We start from the raw sequence: 17,209 nt of genomic DNA, 5'->3' as shown, positions 1-17,209 counted from the left end.
CCCCAGACATCTAAGGGAGAACCTGCCCTATGGGCAATTTCTGAGACTGCGGAGGAACTGCACAGAACTGAGTGAATTCAACCGACAAGCGAAAGACTTAAAAACTAAACTCATTCAGAGGCAGTATCCCACCAGAACCATCGAAAAAGCGATGAAGCGTGCAAAAAACAATCACAGGGAGGCACTTATACAAGAAAATCTCCACGAAAAAGAAACAAATAAAAGGCCAATCTGTGTGACAACCTACTCTACCATATTCAACCAGGTGTCAAAGGTCATTGATAAACATTGGGGTATATTGAACTGTGGAGATTTAAGCTTTGAGAAACCGATGCATGCACATCGGAGGGGCAAAAACATAAAAGACATAGTGGTCCACACTAGACCACAGGAAAACAAGACGGCGAGACACAATGTTACTGGCATACAGGGTCATTTCCCATGTGGAGATTGCAGTTGTTGCCATCAAACCCAGAAGAGCAAAAATCTAACCTTCAGAAATGGCACGAGATGGGACCAACGCCAATTTTCAAACTGCAATACGAAGAATGTGATCTACATAATAAACTGCCCATGTGGACTGGAATATGTGGGCATGACCACTCGACCCGTCAAGATAAGGATAGGGGAACATAAAAGTAACATACGCTGTAAGAAAACAACAACCAAGATGGCATCACATTTCTTGTCGTACCAGCACTGCATCAACGATCTACGCTGGACTGTCATCGAACGATTACCGTCGGAAACAGGCCTGTTCCAAAAGGAACAACGTTGGGTGTTCCGCTTGGCAACTCATATCACGGGACTTAATGATGACATACCGTGGAGCCAAGTCTCCGGATAACCCCCGCAACAAGAGAGGACCAATTAGTGTAAGCCTAAGAACCCTCTCCTTTGACCATCAACGTTGAATCGTTGGGCCATCACATGTAGCACTCTCTGCACTGATACTATGTCGTTACAGTATTGAATACATCTACACAGAATCCTTGAAAATTTTAAGCAGACATGGCTTTTGCAAACTGAAACCAATGTTTTTATTTCTTTATTTAAATTCCTTGAAAATTATAAGCAGACATGGCTTTTGCAAACTGAAACCAATGTTTTTATTTCTTTATTTAAATGATTTGACAAATCATCGACCAGGTGCACCAAGAATGAGGATATACCTTGGCAAAATGAAGACAAATCATCCTTAGTGACTAGCGCCGATTTCCTAACATTAACGCGCATATTCAGTCGACATTCGGCTCTTGCGCATGCGCTAGAGAGTACCGGAGCACCGGCAGTGCACATGCGCGAAGGGAAGACAACTACGCGGCAGCTGCATCGCATGGGCTCCTGATCAGCGCGAGTCACGGTAACAGCCAGTGAGTGGATAACGAGCGGAAAGTCCATATTTGGACTTACCAGAACCCGGTAATAAACGAATAACAGAGGTTTACATGCAACATGTGACTTGACCACATGCGTGGAGGGGGCGGCCACACAGGTATCCTCCATACATGGTCATTTACCATTTCCGCCTATTAGCCAATGAAAACACACCTTAATCCCCTTTATATACCGCCTAGCTCATCCACACTCCATTCACGGCGGAGCAGCACAAGGTGGTAGAAGGAGGCCAATATAGGCGGATTTCGTGAGTACTTTTCTAAACAAAACCGGGCCTCAGAAGGAGTTAAAAAGTGAGTAAAAACAACAACACTGAATCCACTCCTCTATTCTTATAGATTGTGGATCCACCTACCTACCTTGATGCCCAGGACTTGCTCATGAGGTAATAGCCAACCAAGACCACAAGTATGTCAAAAAACAAAAAAACAAAAAACCCTTAGTGTGCCTTATATGTTTGTATGTGTTGTGTTTTGTATGTCCTTTTTTCCTTTACAGGTTTAATGAACTGTTTGGGGCTCCAGGTGACTGCACCTGTCTGAGCCAACCCTATATGGTAACCAAACCTAATGGTTTTTTCTTTTTTCAGGACATGTAATTACATGTACCAGAGAACCGCTGTAGGCACATTGTAGCCGTCTTTAATGAGTGTAATCACTTTTTTAAAAAACAAAATAAAACCCATTTTCTTTAGAAAAACGTGAGTAGGGTTGGGAGTTGTGCCCCGTCCTGAAGAAGGTACACCCGTACCGAAACATGTCGACGCACACCAGAGGTTCTGTCCCTAATTAGGACCGAAAACCTCGTTCTTTTGCACTTTTTTTAACAGCACCAGCCAGGGGTATTTAATAAAGTTTTTATTTCACCCACTAGCCAGGTACTTTTTAAACTTATCACTACACCTCCCACTCACATCCAAACCTTTCACTTGCACTCAACACACACCACACATAGTCTGAATTGTCAACGCTCCCGCGTAGTCGCAGGTCGAAGCGTGCCGCATCCCCTTAGCGGGGTGCGAAGACCCCGATGATGAAGCATGACACCAAGGGGCCTGTTGGTGTGTGAGGGGTATTTTACACAACACTGAGTGTTCCCCCCTCCTTTTCCCTTTTACACAGGTAGTAGGATTCTTCTTGTTTAATTATGAATAGGGAACTAAACATATTACAGTATCTAATAAGGAAGAAATCATAAGTTGTAAAGAACTGCCGACGCTCAAGGGCCAGGGGAGGGGAGGGGTCACTGGCCAATGGAATTGGCCCTTTTTATCGATATCTTTTTATACATCTATACCATCCCCCTCCATCATACATGGTTGACGAATACTGCATATTATGTGCCCATCGAAAATGTAACAAGAAATGTCACTCATTCGCTATGCAATATAATGTACAATGACAAAATGCCAATAAAGATATCTTTAAAAAAAATGGAGACAGAGACATGGCAAGAAAACAATGACATGGATACAAGGAGACAAGGACATCAACAATGGAAGACAGCATGAATATATATCTACGGGCAAAGGAAAAGACAGACCATGGGATGGAGAAACATAACACAATAAGGGGACACAATGCACAGCAACTCAAACAAGTAAGCCATCAGGGTGATGTCACTATGAGAATTGAAGATCTTTACAAATTAAGAAGAACATTGGTCTCCCATACAAAAAAGCACATGCACTCTCTTATGCTTTTGTACGGACATGGTCGGTTCTCCCTCTCCTACCTGGAGGCCACATCTGTGGCTATCAGAATCTTGAAAATACTCGATTTAAACTTTGATAATGCTGCAAATCTCTGTTTCTGTGGAGAGAAAAAAAGATACCTTGATTCCTGACATTGCAAAATGTGTTTTCACTACTTTAGCCGATAAAGAATTATCAAATAAAATATGACAAACCACCTGGTTTGCATCCCCAAAATATCTTGTGCATAAATGTAAGATCAGAATAACCCATACCAATATCCCTGCACTTTTACAGAACATATTATCCCTTCTACAGACAGTGGACCCAGTTGTGGACGCTCTGTTTGACACCACCCCTCCAGCCTGTCGTAAACACATTAAAGGCAGACAATGATGCGGACGCCTTAACAGGCAGAATTCACTCTCAGTAGAAACTTTGCTGAACCTGGGCTGCACAAGTCTCCCCTCTGAATAAACTCCTGGGCTGCACAAGTCTCTCCTCTGAATAAACTCCTGGGCTGCACAAGTCTCTCGTCTGAATAAACTAACACCAGTTAGTAACAAGGCATCAAGTAACTCTGCCATATAACACTGAAAGGGCACATCTCCCTCTTGGGGGCAAGACCTCAAGAAACACTACCATCCAACACCAAAGGGGCACACCTCATCCTAATCTGGGAGGCATCTGTTCAGACATAGCTTGTGGCCTGGGTTATGGCATGTTCCAGTGCAAGCATTAGACTATCAATCATATGTCCTAATGGCTACTTCTTTCGAGGGACCCTGCGGCAGTAGATTCCTCGTCGTTCGTCATCAGCTTTGCCTTCCTACATCTGAGCCCAGAACCTCCTGCAGTCTCTTCCTTCCACCGACCTGTTTCATCATGGAGTGCAGGGCAATAGACGGGAAGTTGAACTCTCGCAGCATCATGTTTATTATCTGGCAGTTCCTGAAAAACAAATGAAATGAAATCTTTTAAATAACATTGGCCTTGCCACGATCTCTAAATTCCAACTTCTTTCATGCACATAACAAAGCTTGGGTCCCCACTTGAATCCAGGATGAAATTTCAAAATCAAAAGTGAAACAACAAAAATGTCTGAAAGACAAGCAAGACACAAAAACTATGAATTTCAATACAGCCTGTGAATCTGGCAATTATTGTGACAAATAAGAATTCTGTACATTACTGTCATTAGGTTGAGCCGGCCGACAGCACAAGATGCCTGGTTCTGAAAGACAAATTGTGGACTTACCAAGAACATACATGAGCTTGCAGCCTGCTCATTGGTTACCACTGGTTGCCTTTACTGTCACTTTTATTTGTTTGCGTTCTAATTGATATTGTTTCCTGTTTCAGCCCGTCCATCTTGTGCTCGTACCTCTCATGGAGCATAGTTTATTTCAGAGGGGAAGAGGCGAAGGGAGGGAAGGGAAGAGGGGAGAGGGGAAGGGAGGGGAAGAGGGGAAGGGAGGGGAAGAGGGGAAGGGAGGGGAAGAGGGGAAGGGAGGGGAAGAGAGGGAAGGGAGGGGAAGAGAGGGAAGGGAGGGGAAGAGGGGAGGGGAAGGGAGGGGAAGAGAGGGAAGGGAGGGGAAGAGAGGGAAGGGAGGGGAAGAGGGGAGGGGAAGGGAGGGGAAGAGGGGAAGGGAGGGGCAGAGGGGAAGGGAGGGGCAGAGGGGAAGGGCGGGGCAGAGGGGAAGGGAGGGGCAGAGGGGAAGGGAGGGGCAGAGGGGAAGGGAGGGGCAGAGGGGAAGGGAAGGGAAGGGAAGGGAGGAGGGGAAGGGAAGGGAGGAGAAGAGCTACCCCTCTATCGTTTTTAAAAAGGCTTTTTTCTATGTTTTGTCTACTGGTTTTGAGCTTTACCTCCTGGTGTGTCGAGATGTCTTCATGCAAGCCAGGTTTTAAGCCCTGTGGTGCCTGTCACTGACCGATGTCGGTGATGGACCCACAGCTTGTCCATTTGTGGTACCTGGAGCGCGAACAGGACACCAAGTTGTGCTCCGATGGCCAGGCCATGGCCTCGAAGGCTTGGAGGGAGAGGTTCCTGGAGCTGCTAGTGGCCTGGCATGTGACTCAGCGGTACTTAAGATCGCGGGCGACGAGAAGGTCTCAGGATTGTTCATGGAGTCTGAATTCCTCTTCCTCCCATTCGAAGTTCACACCACTTACAGAAGATCAGGTATTAAAAATTGTATCGACAATTAAAGCTGGATCCAAGCTGGATCCTTGTCCATTGTCAGCGCTCTTACCGGTGATGGACTCGATCATACCAGTCCTGACACAAGTCTGTAACTCCATCCTGCAATCAGGGATATATCCACTTAACCTAAAAACCACACTGCTCAAACCACAGTTAAAAAAACCTGGAGCCGATAAGCTAGAATTAAAGAACTATCGACCCATTGCCAGTCTCCCGTTCATGGCCAAGGTGGTGGAAAAGGCCATGAACATACAACTGACTGAGTATATAGAAACCCATAAAAAGTTGGACGACACTCAGTATGGTTTCCGGAAATACCATGGGACTGAAACCGCCCTTATTAAAGCATCTGAAGATGTAAGAATAATAAGAGATCAAGGCGGTACAGCGGTGTTGGTACTGCTGGACCTTTCAGCAGCTTTCGACACGGTCGACCATAGTACTTTGGTCGACCGTGTCGGAAAAATGGGCATCTCGTCCACGGCTAGAGCTCTTCTCGCTTCATTTCTCTCTGAGAGAACGCAGGCCGTCACTCTAGGCCCTTACCAATCCGCTAAGTTGTCACAACCGTGTGGGGTACCTCAAGGCTCATCCCTGAGTCCGACACTTTTTAATATCTATGTGTCGGACCTGGCCAATGTCATCAAAGCCCATGGGATGAGCCTAACCTCCTACGCGGATGACACTCAATTGGTGATGGCAATAAGAGGTGATGGAGAAGAGGTAGCTAAAAGATTCCAGAGAGGTTTGACGGAAATAGGCGAGTGGATGGCAGTGAACTGCCTAAAACTTAACTCGGAGAAAACCGAGGTAATGATTTTTGGACAACTCTCACCAGAATGGCCCGCCTCGTGGTGGCCCCAAATTTTTGGTGCTCCCCCCAATCCGGTGACCAAAGTAAGAAACCTAGGAATACTTTTTGATGACCATCTAAATTTCATGGATCATGCTAGCAAAGTGGCCTCAACAGCCCATTATAAACTACGCATGATCCGGAAAATAAGTCCTTATCTCCCTACTACTGCCATCAAAACTCTGGTGAGCTCATTAGTCTTGACATCCCTAGACTATTGCAATGGGCTTTTTATTAACGCCCAAGTTAGAGTTATAAAAAAACTGCAGACCATACAGAATGCGGCAGCACGTCTTATTCTGGGAATTCCTACGTTTGCCCCACTCTCTGATGCTATTCCAAAACTACACTGGCTGACGATTCAGAACAGAGCCAGATTTAAATCACAGTGCATTGTTTACAAGGCACTAAATAAACAGGGCCCGCAGTTTCTTCAAGACCACCTATGTCCTTACCAACCTATACGCCAGTTGCGCTCTACCAACAGCAACCAACTAACGGTACCGCGCACCAGAACAGTGATGTGGGGAGACCGACGGTTTGTGGTAGCAGCTTCCAAGCTCTGGAATACTCTACCCCAGGACATCAGAGCATGTCCCACACTACTCCAATTCCGCAAAAAACTGAAAACCTGGCTGTTCAATAAATAAGATCAAGGTATAGAACAGAGGTCTGAGCATGGCAGCTTACTCAACATCAAGCTGGCAAATTTATCAGCGCCAAGACACCCTAGGGTATATGCTGCGCTTTATAAATACTAATAAATAAATAAATAAATAAATAAATAAATAAATAGGAGGCACAAATAGAAGAGCAAGAAGTCGAATCATTCTTCGCTTTCTCCTCGTCCGCCGGCTGAGGAGTCAAGGGAACCACGGCATTCTAGGCCTAGCTCCCGGGAACCTGCACCTGGGCCAACTCTGCGCCTCACAAATTTCGAAAGGCCAGGGCGACCCCAGCCCAACTAAAGGAGTTCTATGAGGCCATGTGCCTCATACTAGGGCGGCCCAATCCTGTTGATGTGTCTTTGGGCCCTGCGGAGTCAGGAAGGGGCCCCATCTGGCTCCGGTGGGGCCCCTGGGATTTATTCCTGGAGCTGGACAGACACCAGTCATGCCATCTCGACCTTCCCCGCCACCAAAGCTGTTGCTCCCGGCAGCGCCATCCCCATTGTCATCCACAACATGGAGCCGGATGAGAGTTGCTCAAAGCGGACTCAGATGCTGGCAGGAGCCTTGCCTCATAGATTAAAGCCTGACTGTTGGACAGGCCTCGTAGCCGGGCCGTCCCCCCTCCGCACAACAGGGCCCGGACCCCGGCTCTCCCTGAATCCCCAGCAAGAGCCACCCCGGCAACCCCCCGAGGTAACCCACAACCCGTCCACAACGGGACTCCAGCCCCTGAACCCTCCCGTACCGGCTGGCCCTGGTCCCCGTCAGCACCATGGCCCCGGCCCGGCAGCCATCTTTGGACACTACAGCACGAGGCCACGTGGCCTCGACTCGACCCCAACCCTGGGCCTGGCCAGGTCCCGACATCGAAGCACCAACCTCCACACAGGAGGTAAAGAGACCACTTGGCAGGTCAATGAAAGAAGGAGGCGTCAACGGCTCTCCTCCGCCAGGTGTCGATCACCCCCGGCCTCCCTGGGCGCTGGCTCCACCCCCCTGCTGGGTGTCGGGACTCCCTCATTCCGGACCGCCCGACCTCCAGGCGCGAGGGTCCGGACATCAAAGGGGCCCAGACCTATAACTGGGGCAGCCCCAGACCAGGAAGGCAGTTGTATCCTGGAGTCGAGAGACACCGAGAAGAACTCATCCTTGACGGACGGCTGGCGCTGCCGCAGCCCTGCCCTGTGAAACCTTCGTCTTGGCCTGCTGGCGCTGCCGCGGCCCTCCGCCTCGTGAAACCATCATCTTGGCCTGCTGGCGCTGCCGCGGCCCTCCGCCTCGTGAAACCATCATCTTGGCCTGCTGGCGCTGCCGCGGCCCTCTGCAACGAGAACCATCATCTTGGCCTGCTGGCGCTGCCGCGGCCCTCTGTAACGTGAACCATCATCTTGGCCTGCTGGCGCTGCCGCGGCCCTCGGCAAAGTGAACCATCATCTTGGCCTGCTGGCGCTGCCGCGGCCCTCTGCAACGGGAACCATCATCTTGGCCTGCTGGCGCTGCCGCGGCCCTCTGCCATTTGAACCATCGCCTCGGCCTGCTGGCGCTGTCGCGGCCCCTTCGTTGTAGACCTTCCTCCTAGCCGGCTGCCGCTGCCGCGGCCCGACCTTGCAGACTCCTAAGCTCGAGGATTGTGAGCTTCCCTCCTGCCACCCCCTGTACCGTTCCGGTACCAAGACTGTCCCGCTACCCCCTTTCCCTACAGAGACTAGAATTGGGAGGACCCTCGAGTCCTAAATCTCCTGTACCGCTGATAACCTTGCCGCAAGAACCCTATATAAAGAGTGTTGATCTCATCCTTGTGTGGTGTCTATCTGTGGGGAGGGAAGTGACTTGTCTGTACGATCGCCGGAGACGGCCCTCATCGGAGGCCTCTCCCCCAGTATTTGGCCGACCCTCCGGGTCGCCGTCTAACACTGACCCTTATGTTCGTGGCCTTGGGGAAGACTGGGAGGGGTCTCTGGATCCTTTAGAATATCAGCCCTATGAAGAAGAGTAGAGTGTGGACTAGTGTGAGGACCAGGGTGAGGCCAGTGGCCTGGATACTTCTCCAGATGCTGGTCTGCTTTCTTCTCCTACTATGGCTATGGAGTAGGAAGCTTCTTACACAATGGTGGTGCAGAGGTGGGCTGAGGTCCTTGACTTTATGCCAACCTCGATGACAGTCAAGACTAATCTCTTGAAGAGGTGCTACAAATGGGAGTCTCCATTCTGGAACCCTTGCGGACATTTAGTGATGACCTCACGGACGTCCTGTTGGGTACCTGGTCCAAACCCAACACTGGTGTTCCTCTGAATAGGATGATTGCGCGCCACCATCGCCTGCACCTGGGAACCCAAACTTCCTCATGCAACACTCCACCCCTGGGAGCTTTGTGGTCCAAGCCTGCACCTCCTAAGGCGCTTTTTCTTCTGCCAGCCTGGCACTGGGGTCCATGAACAACGCATGCCTTTTGGGCTGTTATTCCCACACTTTGTGGGATACGGTTGCGCAAGTGTTCCCACAGGTCCTGGAGAAGGCCAGCACTGTACTCTCCCAAGTTGTCACAGATGGAAGAAGCACGGGCAAGTACACTTAACAATGCAGACTTTACATCACCGACTAACTAGGCAGAGCGGTTTCCAAAACAGTGGCTCTTAGGTGCTAAGACTGGCTGACGATGCCTGGCTTTTCGGGGGATGGCCAAGCTTCCCTTATGGACACGCCCTTCAATGGCACTCGTCTCTTCAGGGGTCAGGCAGATTTGGTGATCTAGCGCTTTAAGGATTCTCATGCTACATCGCTACATCCAGGTCCTTAGGTCTCCCTGCAGCCCCACGCCCACCTCAATTTGCCTTCCGCTCCTTTCGTGGGTATGGAAGGGGCTTCCAGCCATGCCAATTTCCACCCAGCCACCACGCCGCACCGCCCAGTTTCCCCAGTATCCGAGTGACTGAGGGCACAATACCCATAGACCTCGTGGGTCAGGTGGCCAGCAGTCCACAGCCCCCCTCCTACAACAGCCTCCAAAACCCTCCTAGTCTGCCCCTCTACCAGCATGGGCACCCAGTAAGCGGCAGGATTCACCATCACCCGTCCCACTGGCAGTCCATAACACTGCACAGATGGATTTTGCTGATTGTCTCTCCCCTTCTAGACTACCCCCTCCCCCATGCCACCATCTCGCAATAGGCTGATGGAGGATCACCTGTCCCTTCTCTGCGAGGAGGTCACAGCTCTCTTGGCCAAGGGAGCCATAGATAGGGCTCCAGTGCCAGAAGTAGGCTGTGGTTTTTATTCCTGCTAATTTATGGATCCCAAAAACGACAAGGGTCTTCGTCCTATCTTCGATCTCCGAACTCTCAATCTCTTCCTCAAGAAGGAAAAATTCAAAATGCTCATGTTGGCTCAGGTCTTTTCTGCCCTGGATCCAGGATATTGGATGGTAGGGTTGGACTGCAGGATGGGGTGGGGTTGTGGACCCTTTGTCAAGAGGCCCTGCGTCACTGGATATGGCTGGAACAACAGGGCATATCTCTGGTGGTTCAACATCTGGCAGAATCTCTTAACACCAGGGCTGACAAACTCAGCCGACAGTGCCTAGCGGATCACGAATGGCGTCTCCATCCGGAGGTGGTGAACTGACTCTTTCAGCAGTTGGGAGAGCCTTGGTTAAATCTGTTCACCACTGCAGAGAAAGAGTAATGTCAGCTGTTTTGCGTGCTAGAGTTAACACTGTGGCACTCTCAGAGAAGCTTTTCGTCTCGAGTGGAGGTCAGGCCTCCTGTACGCCTTTCCGCCTATACCACTCCTACCCAGCGTTCTCAAGAAGATCAAGAACAACTGGGCCCAAGTCATCCTTTTGGCTCCGGACTGGGCGTGGAGAGTCTGGTATCCCGAGCTTCTGAGCATGGCCATCAATCCTCCGATCAGGCTTCCCCTTCGCGCAGATCTTCAGTCGCAGCAACAGGGAAGGGTTCTCCACCCAAACCTTCCCACTCTCTGCCTTCTTGTGTGGAGATTGAGCAGCAACAGTCGACAGCTTTCGACCTACCTCCCGAAGTCTGTAACGTCATCTTGGCAGGGGGGGCGTTCCTCCACCAAAACAGTGTACACCTGCCGTTGGAACAAATGTGTGGGATGGTGTGCTGAAAAATAAGTTGATCCATTGATCCACCTTATGAAGTACTGCTTTTCAGTATTTCTCTTGGCCAGTAGGACTTTTCTCTGGGCACTCTTAAGGGCTATCTTTCTACCATTTCTGTTTTCATACGGTTGCCATATCAACCCTCTTTGTTCACGTTCCTTATACTTTATAGTACATAGGTTCCTTAAGGGTCATTCTTATCTCTTCCCTCCTTCACCATTCCTTATGCCTCAGTAAAACCTTAATTTGGTTTTAATGTTTTTGCTGTGCGCTCCTTTCAAGTCTCTACACAATTGTCCCCTCAGGATTCTCACCTTGAAAACAGCGTTCTTTGTGGCAATTAGACCTGCCATATGGGCTGAGTGTGGGTTGACGTAGAAGTTTACCACCCCATATCACCCACAAACCAATGGTCTGTTTGAGAGATTCAACGATACCATGAGAGGTATGATCATGAGACTCCCTGAAAAACTCAGAAGGAAATTAGCCTTTTGCCATGCCGTTTTTTTTTTTGCTTACAGAGAGGTGAATTGGAAAAGAATGGGGTTCAGTCCCCTTCAGCTTTCGGTTGGCCATCTTGTGAAAGGTCCACTAAGTCTGGTAAGGGAAGGGAAGGGTGGGAGAGGCAACTCAAAGAATCCAAACTCGACATAGTAGACCTTAGTTCCAAGATGACCGAGTACATGGCAAAAGCCAATAAAAACTTTGAGGCAAGCAAGGATCTCCAGAAGCACTGGTTTGACCAAAAGCCTGCACTGGTGAAGTTCCAACCAGGACAGAAGATATGGGCACCTAGGGTCCTACAGGACAAGTGGAGCGGACTTGGCCCTATCCTAGAAAGAACAAGGAGGTCACCTAGCTGGTGGACCTTGACACTTCCAAGAGGGCTATCCATGTGAACCGCCTAAAACTCAATGACAGGGCTGATGTGACCGTGTTGATGGTCACAGATGGGGATCGGGAAGAAGAAAGCGGACCTCTCCCTGACCACCTCTTCAAGAACCCCCAAGATGGGTCTGTTGAAGGAGTTGTCTTCTCAGACACCCTCACTGCCCAACAGCAGACTGACTGCAGACAGTATGTTAGGCTCTTTTCTTTGACCCCTGGTCAGACAACCTGGTGTACACATGATATGGACACTGCGGTAAGCCTACCTGTCAAAAACAGAATATACAGGCAGTCTGACCAAGTCAAAGAAAGCATCAGAGCTGAAGTCAGCGAGATGCCAGATTGGGCAGGGTTCAGTTGTATACTTGGGCCACCTTGTAGGTGGAGGCCAAGTTCAATCCTTACAGCCCAAGATCCAGACTATTCTGGACTGGGAGGCTCCAACAACCCAGACCCACGTCAGGGCATTCCTTGGCCAAAGGGATTCCCACAAATACTGCACACACACTACCATTGCAGGCTGCATAAAATGGTGCAAGTCATTTTCGAAAACACAACATGGCACACTCCCTGTGTGCCATTCCCAAAGATACTGCATGTAGCATATGTAGGTCACCCCTACAGCAGGTCTTAGACCCCCATGGCAGGGTGCATTATATTACATGCGAGGACATGTCTGCAACAGCAGATCCCCCCCCCCCTCTGATGTCCAGTATGATTACTAGACATTGCAAGTGATCAAGGAAGCCATCTTGAAGGCTTGTAAAGGGCACTGGTCATTACAAGTTAACCAGCTACATGATGGCTTCACTGAAACCTATGGTGTTTGGTATCAAACATCTCGTCTTGGCTACACTCGCTGTGTGCCATGCCAAAGTCACTGCATGTAATATATGTAAGTCACCCCTACAGCAGGCCTTGTAGTCCTAACGCAGGGAGCATTGTATTACATGTGAGGGCATATCTGCGTGAGCAGCTATGCCCCTGTTCTGTCTAGTTCAATTGCTGGATGATACAAGTCAACAGGGAAGCCATCTTCAGTATATGTACTGGGCTCTGGTCCACTACGAGTTCCCCAGCTACATGATACCTTTATTGAAACCTCTAGTGTGCTGGCTGACTATTACCAACCAGCCTGCCACCACAGACAGGTTTCTGACCCCCTGGAAGTAAGAGCCCGCACCTGAGGTCTGGAAACAATGCTTCATTCAGAGGAAGGTGTTCACACCTCCTCCAGCAGGATAAGTGAATCTGCATTCCAAGTCCAGGGACTTCAAATCCCCTGCCACCTTTGATCTGCAACCGCGGCTTCCCCCCGACCTGGGAGATGCCACCCCCTGCACTCTGGCCCATTTGGCACCAGGACAGGCTATAAATTAGCAATGCAAGTAGGTATGTTGCACTACCTGGCCAGTCACACCCATAAGTTGGGCTGCATAATGTGCTCCACAAAAGAAGGGTTCCACTGCCTTGTTTTTGGTTGAATTACGAACTCTGGGACAGGGTTATGTTCACTCCCCCGTAGGAAGTGGTCATGTTCGTAGTGACCCCAGGGGTAAGAAGCCAATTGGTTACAGTCCCCCCACTTTTTGCTCACCAATACAAATGTTCCTTTCAACTCTCATGCAAGCAAACATAGCTCAACTTCCCATCCCTTTGTAGGGCCATGACACCTTTTTATAGCCCAAAAGGAAACATAAGACCACATGAGTCCCGAAATGTCTCACCGAGGTTGCAAAAACTCACTTGCAGGTATTGGTGAAGATCATAATTGACCAGTCTTCGTGCTCATCTTGAAATTTCTGAATCAACTGGATGAGGTACGCATCTTTCACCTTCTCCGGCACCAGGATGTATCGCTGGTCCAGTTCATCCACAGTCCGGACTCTGGTAAGAGAGACAGGCAGGAGGTATTTAAACACACTCACAATGTACTCACCACTGCGCACTGGACACAAAACACCACATTGTCTTCTTGGAGCCGATGTGCTACAGGCTACATTGTGACAAGTTATTATTATTATTATTATTGGTCCCAAATCCAAAATAAAGTTTTAAATGGTAAAGGAAGAAGCAGGACACATAATGGCTCAAGCGGCCGCAAGCCTGACTACTTACTAAACCATGAAACAAAAAACAGTTTTAGTTGAATATCAGCAGCAAATCGTTCAATACAAATATAATTTTTCACCTTCTTTATGGCTCACTCTTCATTCAGAAAAGTGAAAGTAAGATGGATAACTTAAATTTCGTTTCTTGTGCTGCTCGAAATAGGAAATGACAAAAACAAACAACAGGAAGCTGGCTTTTTATGTAGTGTACCAAGATGAGGTACAGCATGCACTTTAGGCTTATCAGAGGGTAGTGTTGAGCATTTGTTGTACACACAGAAAAGACATGAGACACACACTTGAGACCAATTTAGAGAAATCATATATGTATTTATATAATTTGTAACACCAGGAACTTCATAATCGGATAAGTACTTCATATGTTATGAAATTTGACAGTAGAAAATGACAGCTGTCAGATTTGAGGCATGAGCCTACCTATAAGTACCTTGGCTACTACCCTTCACACCCCTTAACGCCCCTAAATTCAGTATTTAGGTGGCCCAGTGACCCAGTGACACTAGGAAGTCAGAATGGACGGACTCCAAAAGAAGAAGGACAAAGAAGAGCCACAGAAAGTGACAATAGAAGATAGCTGCGACTTTGTGCCAAACCCTGCCTGGCTGCTCCGGTCACGACAATCACCCAGAGCTGACTCGTCCCGCAGTTGTGCATCTTCCAAAAGTTTTAGAAGGCAGCCAGCATCTCCCTTGAAGTGGAGGAGCCACTTCTCTGCAACCTGCAGGCACCACCCGCAACGTCTGGTACACCCATCCGCTGACCACCGGGTCCACTGATGCAGCAGCCACCCAATAAGAGGTCACCGTGCTCCAGGGGGTCAGATGATCCATCTCCCCACCAAGTTTGGAGACACCAGGAACCTCAGGAGCTGCCCTACAACAATGCTGTTGCAAGCAACCTGCACGCCATGAGACTTCGCCAGAGGACAACTCCATGCCAGAAGGCGTCTTGCTGTGTTTCTTCTTCCTCTTCTGCAGGTGCACGAGAACTGTGGGAGACTCAAACTCAACAACCCATCGGACAAAACACCTACGCACCTAAGCTCCCAGCCTCAGTCCATTGAAACCGACGGTGTCTCTGTGGCCCTGAGACCCCCCAAAAGTGGAGCCCCCCTTTTGGGTTCTGCCGGACTGGTCCCCCAGCCCCGCTTGCAGCCTCTTTCTTATAGGTACGGGTTACCAATTCACATGTATCAGTTTTAGAGAGAGACCAATGGCATTGGGGCCTGGGCAGCAAGTCATAACCCTCAGCATTGGGGCAAAACATTTGGGGGGTGACTATACAAAAAACCTCTTTCCTACATGCTCCACCCTAGATGAAAGGAGATGGGCAACTAACTTATCCCCCGGTACTTCTCATTGTCTAAGCGAGACCCTTACAGGCGAGTAGTGCGCTCTATAAATCCCCGATGGATTGATTACGTAGAAAAACCTGGAAAAGCCATCTGCATTGGCATGGTCAGTCCCTGGTTGGTGTTCCGCTGAAACGTCCATAACCTGTAGGCAAATAAACCACCTAAACAACTTGGGGTTCTCTCCTCTCATCTGCATTAGCCATCTGAGAGGCCTCTAGTCGGATTGAATCATGAAGTGAGTCCTAAACAGGTATGGTCTTGCCTTATTCAGGGACCAAGCCACGGCAACGCTTCCCTCTCAATAGCACTCTAGCTCTCCTGGTTGATCCTGGCCCTCATCATTTGTGTGTAACAACACTGCCCCATCCCATGCTCAGAAGCATCTTTTTGGACAATGGACTCCTTTCCATAGTCTGGGGCCTTCAGGACAGGTGCTGAGCACACAGCCTCTTGCAGGGTGTCAGAGGTCTTTTGGCATCCTGTGGTCCAGATGACCTTCGTAAGCTGCTTTTTGGAGTTCAGTGAGTGGGGCCACAATGACCCCAATACCCATTCACAAACCTCCTGTAGTATCCAGGCAAGCCAAGAAAAGTCCTGACTTGGGTCTGGGTCTTGAAAGCCTCCCCCAAAAAGGTCTGGATCTTGGGTTGGAGAGGTTGTACTTGGCCTAAATCTACAAGGTGGCCCAAATAAACAACAGCACACTACCTTATCTGGCGCTTACTGGCCTTGATATGTAGGCCTGCCTGCTGCAGGCCTATAAAACTTTCCCAGGTGGTCCTCCATGGTGGAACTAAATACAGCAATATCACCCAGATATGCGGAGGTAAAGTTGTCCAGACCTGAAAGAACTCGATTCACCAAACTTTGAGAAGTGGTAATTGCATTTTTCAGTCCAAAAGGCATCACTTGGAAATGAAACTGGCCTTTAGAGGTTGACAAAGCAGATCTCTCCTTTGCTCCCTGGTCCAATTTGCCAGTGCCCAGATGTTAAATCACAGGTACTCAAAACAGTGGCTGCACCCAGCTTATCATCTGCTCTTGGTATGGGGTTTGCATCTGTTTTAGTGACACACCTCTGTAATCCACATAGAACCTCATCTCTGGTTTTCCACCTTTGGGGTTTGGGAGCCACTACCACGTGTCTAGCCCAGGGACTATCAAAGGGTTCAATCCCCCCTAGCGTATTGCTTACCTCAGCTTAGATACATACTCTGACATGATCAGACAGTCTGTATATTTTGTTTTTGACTGGAAGGCTGTCACCAGTGTCCACATCATGGACCTTTGGTCATAACAGTGCCCGATTAGCTCCTGTGTGGCCTCCAGTGGTTTGTTTGCCCTCTTCATGAACTCAGCCATGCGTGAACGCAGGCACAGGACATAGTCCACTATGTCTTGTTTGGGCTCTTTGAGAGGTTTCTCCCCGCCTTCCCTCAGCAAACCTAGGGCACCCCTAACGGGATGGCCAAACAGAAGTTCAAAGGGGCTGAAACCAACCCCCTTCTGTGGCACCTCTCTGTATGCAAACAAGAGGCAAGGTGATAGGACATCCTAGTTCCTTCTGAGTTTTCCAGGGAGGCCCGTTATCATGGCAATTAATACCCTCTCAAAGGGAGTCTCAACCACTGGGAAGTGGAATTAAGGGGGCCTTTGGTTGTACCCCTGTCTTGCCATTGGCTTGACAGGTGGTACAGGAGCAACAAGACTCTCTCACTTTTTCAGACATCAGAGGACAATAAAAATGGGCAACCAACCTGTCCCAGGATATGGTTTGTCCCCAATGTCCAGCTGGGGGGGGGGGGGGGTGTCATGTGCTAAGGTCAGAATTAACTCTCTATATACTTGGGGGATCACCACTCTCCTAGCTGCCCCTGGTTTGGGGTCCCCTGG

At 49.2% G+C, this 17,209-nt stretch overlaps 1 protein-coding gene across 1 annotated transcript in view; it reads right to left on the bottom strand.

The window, feature by feature from the left end:
- DDX49 (DEAD-box helicase 49) overlaps window positions 1-17,209 on the bottom strand; it is a 71,533-nt gene that overhangs the window by 33,474 nt on the left and 20,850 nt on the right. Inside the window, exons 6-8 of the mRNA XM_078671336.1 lie at window positions 13,577-13,717; window positions 3,967-4,042; window positions 3,133-3,209 (exon numbers count right to left, since the gene is read on the bottom strand). Coding sequence (XP_078527462.1) covers window positions 3,133-3,209; window positions 3,967-4,042; window positions 13,577-13,717 — 294 coding nt within the window. The remainder of the gene's footprint in view (window positions 1-3,132; window positions 3,210-3,966; window positions 4,043-13,576; window positions 13,718-17,209) is intronic.

This window comes from Lissotriton helveticus, chromosome 12, assembly GCF_964261635.1.
Source record: "Lissotriton helveticus chromosome 12, aLisHel1.1, whole genome shotgun sequence".
NCBI lineage: Eukaryota > Metazoa > Chordata > Amphibia > Caudata > Salamandridae > Lissotriton > Lissotriton helveticus.
Note: the sequence above shows the minus strand (reverse complement) of the source record. Positions and strands in the feature narration are given on the sequence as shown.